Source organism: Opisthorchis viverrini, assembly GCF_000715545.1.
Source record: "Opisthorchis viverrini unplaced genomic scaffold opera_v5_263, whole genome shotgun sequence".
Lineage (NCBI taxonomy): Eukaryota > Metazoa > Platyhelminthes > Trematoda > Opisthorchiida > Opisthorchiidae > Opisthorchis > Opisthorchis viverrini.
The window spans coordinates 226,519-230,043 of record NW_008751923.1 but is presented as its reverse complement, the minus strand read 5'-3'; the positions used below and the strand labels follow the sequence as shown (position 1 = coordinate 230,043).

Here is a 3,525-nt window from a genome sequence, read left to right as displayed (position 1 = left end):
GCCATATATATATATACATATATATAACTAGACAAACCTTATGGTTGTACGGCAGTGGAGCATCAGTGCCAACACTGATGTTGCTGTCTTTGATGATGATGATGATTTTTAAGATGATGGTGTGCTTGATGATCCCCGTCAAATAACTTACAATTCTTGTAAAAAAAATAGGCGCTTGTACTTCACAGTTGGACTTTCTTATGGTTCTCAGCGAGTCAGAAGACAGAAATAATGGAAGCATAGTACAGTTTCAGCCATATGGGTGGAGAACTACATGAGATTATATAAAATAGCTGGCTGCCCCGCATTCGCAATGGTTTCTCGCCCCATTTGTTCTCGTCCACAATCAGCAATCGTCATCTACTGGTTTGTTTTCACGTCGTCAGCATGCAGCCCAGTCGTGTTGACCTTTCCAGAGCCATTTCTCAAATTTACTGAACGTGAGGCGAGTCTGACTACCTTTAATCTGTCCCGTTCATAACGAACACTTTATCTTCATAACTAGAAGAGATTTTCCAACTATCATGTGGAGAAAAGTGCGACCTTTTGGGAAAATTCTATCGATTGACCTTTTTTTCAACGAAGACATATTTTGGAAGCAGTGGAAAGCTTTCGGATCGAGTAGTTTTTCTACCATTGACAATTTATTCGCTTGATTTTTCAACGCGTAATATTTAACAGGCTTTGTTTCAGGCTACGTCTGTCCAGAGCTGCCTCATTTTGTTTCTGCAAAAAAGCGAAAAATTTCATCACTGACGTCACGTTAAAGTTTCAGTGTTTTCATTTTGTTTGCCCAAGTGACATCTACTGAATGCGCATACACAAATGAATATGTGCACACTACTCGGGGCACAAATGAATTGTTCACTTCTAATTTTCCCTTTGGGCATGGATGAAATTCTCGACCTTTTTATTTCCAACGACTTGTTTTACTTGACCGTTTTCGGAATGCTCGCCTCATCCAACTAGGTCCCACTAGTGAATGGGAGAGTCTCGAACCCAAGGCCTCCCGGTGATCGTTTGAAAACTTGACTGTTCAGCCACGAAAGAGGAATCAGCACTGTGACTGACTGGTACTGAGCCTTCAGTCGAGGGATCCGTATAATCAAGTCAAGTGTTGACCGGTTACCCAAGTGGCTTATTCTTACTTTAAGCTACTTAAAGATTGCTGCTGGTTTGTGGAGATTTAGTAGTTAGCTCAGAGGAAGAATAATTTCACAGGACGTGAGCGAGATGCCACTGGAGGCGCATGTCAACACGTAATCACCAGAAGTGGATTCAGGAACTGGAGGATGAGTGTACTACATCTTGTGTAGTGGGAGTTAAGCAACCACTCGTGGCCGAACAGTTCATTCTTCAAACTGCAAACCGAAGGTTTCGGGTTCGAAACCTCCTAGAGTTTCGGGAGATACGCACTCCTGACGATTTCCGATGAGGATGAAACATCCTCGCAGTTTTTCGGCTTCCGGAACGAAATTTCAGTTGAGCGTATGAGAACTGTACTCTACTTATTGAACATAGATGGGCCGACGAAACCGCTGAATACCATGTCCATTGAACTCCACTGTCCAACGACTTCAGCCACCAGGGGTCTTCCAAACGTCTACAACTGGTTGGAACAAGAAGGCACGCAGTGGCCGTCCGGCCCGATCACCACCCAAACTCTGAGGGGGTACACCTATCTTCTGGAGAAGGTTCTGTGTTCTGTTCTACCAAAAGGACTAGCCTTACGCTGACTTTGTACAGCATGTAACTGATGGTCAAAGCGAGTCCATCTTAGATCAGCGTAGCATAGAAAACAATTAAATCTGGTGATCTTGATGTGGAGTGTGCATCGAAAAGTTCACGTGTACGACACTAGATACGTCCCACCCCGTAAAAACAAGGACATACAGACATGCAAATCAATCAATCTTTACCTCAGAACCATCCTCTACGTTGAAAAGACAACATTTTGGCTTGCCTTCTTCGTGTCTCTGTGGGTAACTTATCGATCAGGTTTCTTGTCTGCTATTTCTAACCTGTAATTATATCTATGGACGAGTAAAACAAAAAAAATCCAACAGACATCAAGAGATGCTCAGTTCAACCACGTCAGCTCAATAAAGACGAATTTAAACAGAATATAACGGTCGGCGAGAACGCCTGAGAACCCACTGCTAGTTTTACATCCCCCTTAAACTCTTCAATTGGACCCGTGAAATTTGGTAATCCCGTTGACGCTTAACTCCTCGTGGAACGCCCAATCGGCGAAGACGATCGGAGCGTAAGAAGACAACGGAGAGTTGATGTGCTGGTGTGGGATCAAATTCGTTTGGAACTCAGTCAGCTTCACGTTCCGAACGCCTTGGAAACTCAGAGAGGTGGTGAAAGAACTCAACGTCCAGTCAAACAGTTCAAGTTTGTATACGTTGGATGATCGATGAACGGGTTACGACGACAGATGTTTTAGATAGCTCTGTTATCAATCACGAAGCGCAATCCCTGTCCTCTAAAGTCGTGTGTGTTGTCAGGATTGAGTTGTAGGGTTCCACAACAGCCTTCACAATCTATGGAGCTGGATAGACGGCGAACTTCATCTTTGCCTTCCTGACATAGTCAGCGGAAAGTCACTCCATCAACAAGGAAGTGGAACCCAATCCGGTTTCACCACCGAATGAGTGAAATACGAGGAAGCCCTGAAGACCTTCACGTTGATCTGACAATTTACGAACACGGCCTACCACCTGATCGCTTCCTTTCCAACAATGCAATGCCCGCGAACACAGTTGCTTGCGATGTCTTCCTGCTCTGGGTGGTCCCTGTTCACCAACTGCCATCGGTTCCAAATCAACAAATACTGCACGAGAAACATAACGACTAGATCCAGTATCGTTGAAGAACTCAGTGAATGGATTGTCATCGGCGTGTCCAACACCATCATTGGATGTACGTCCGTCAGGTTGAATTCCATGCTGTAAGCAGTACAGCTTCCAGCACAAACTGTCCGTCTGAGTACAGACTTGGCCGACACCAAGTTAATTTGCAAACGAGCGTTTTTGGTACCATATGCTCAATTTGGCATTCAGGTACTCGATGGAAATCTGGGGACTCACCTACATGACAGGTCTCAATGAAGAGCAGAACCAGTGGCGGACTATCGGGAACTACCTGCGATCTTATGAGTAGTATCGAAACATACTGTGATCTATTGAGTATGGTTGGGACAGAGGGATCATCCATAGAGCTGGGGCCACTTTTTGTAGATTTGGGGCCGAGATCAACTAGTAGGCTTTGATTTCCAGATTTGTCTTCTTTGCCCTCCATTCTTGTAAACAGGTTTATTGCTTGCGAGGTTGTAAGCCAGAGTGATACTATTGAGAGTTCAACTCATCTAGAACACGACACAAACTTTCAAGCCGTGCGTCTGATGAAAGTTGCCTTTGGAGACTTGTCTCATCCAGCGCTATTCGGAACGGTGTCCGAGGTCAGCGTGAACTTGTATGTACGATCGATGCGTCAGGTGTCGTTCCGCGAGACTTGTAT

At 44.7% G+C, this 3,525-nt stretch overlaps 1 protein-coding gene across 1 annotated transcript; it reads right to left on the bottom strand.

Moving 5' to 3' along the window:
• Positions 1 to 2,185: 2,185 nt before the first annotated feature.
• T265_09273 (hypothetical protein) lies at positions 2,186 to 3,306 on the bottom strand (the record flags this gene model as incomplete). The annotated part of the gene is made up of 3 exons (XM_009175300.1): positions 2,186 to 2,354; positions 2,614 to 3,001; positions 3,096 to 3,306. 3 exons carry the CDS (start codon positions 3,304 to 3,306, stop codon positions 2,186 to 2,188), a joined length of 768 nt encoding a protein of 255 aa, XP_009173564.1.
• Between the last annotated feature and the right edge of the window lie 219 nt (positions 3,307 to 3,525).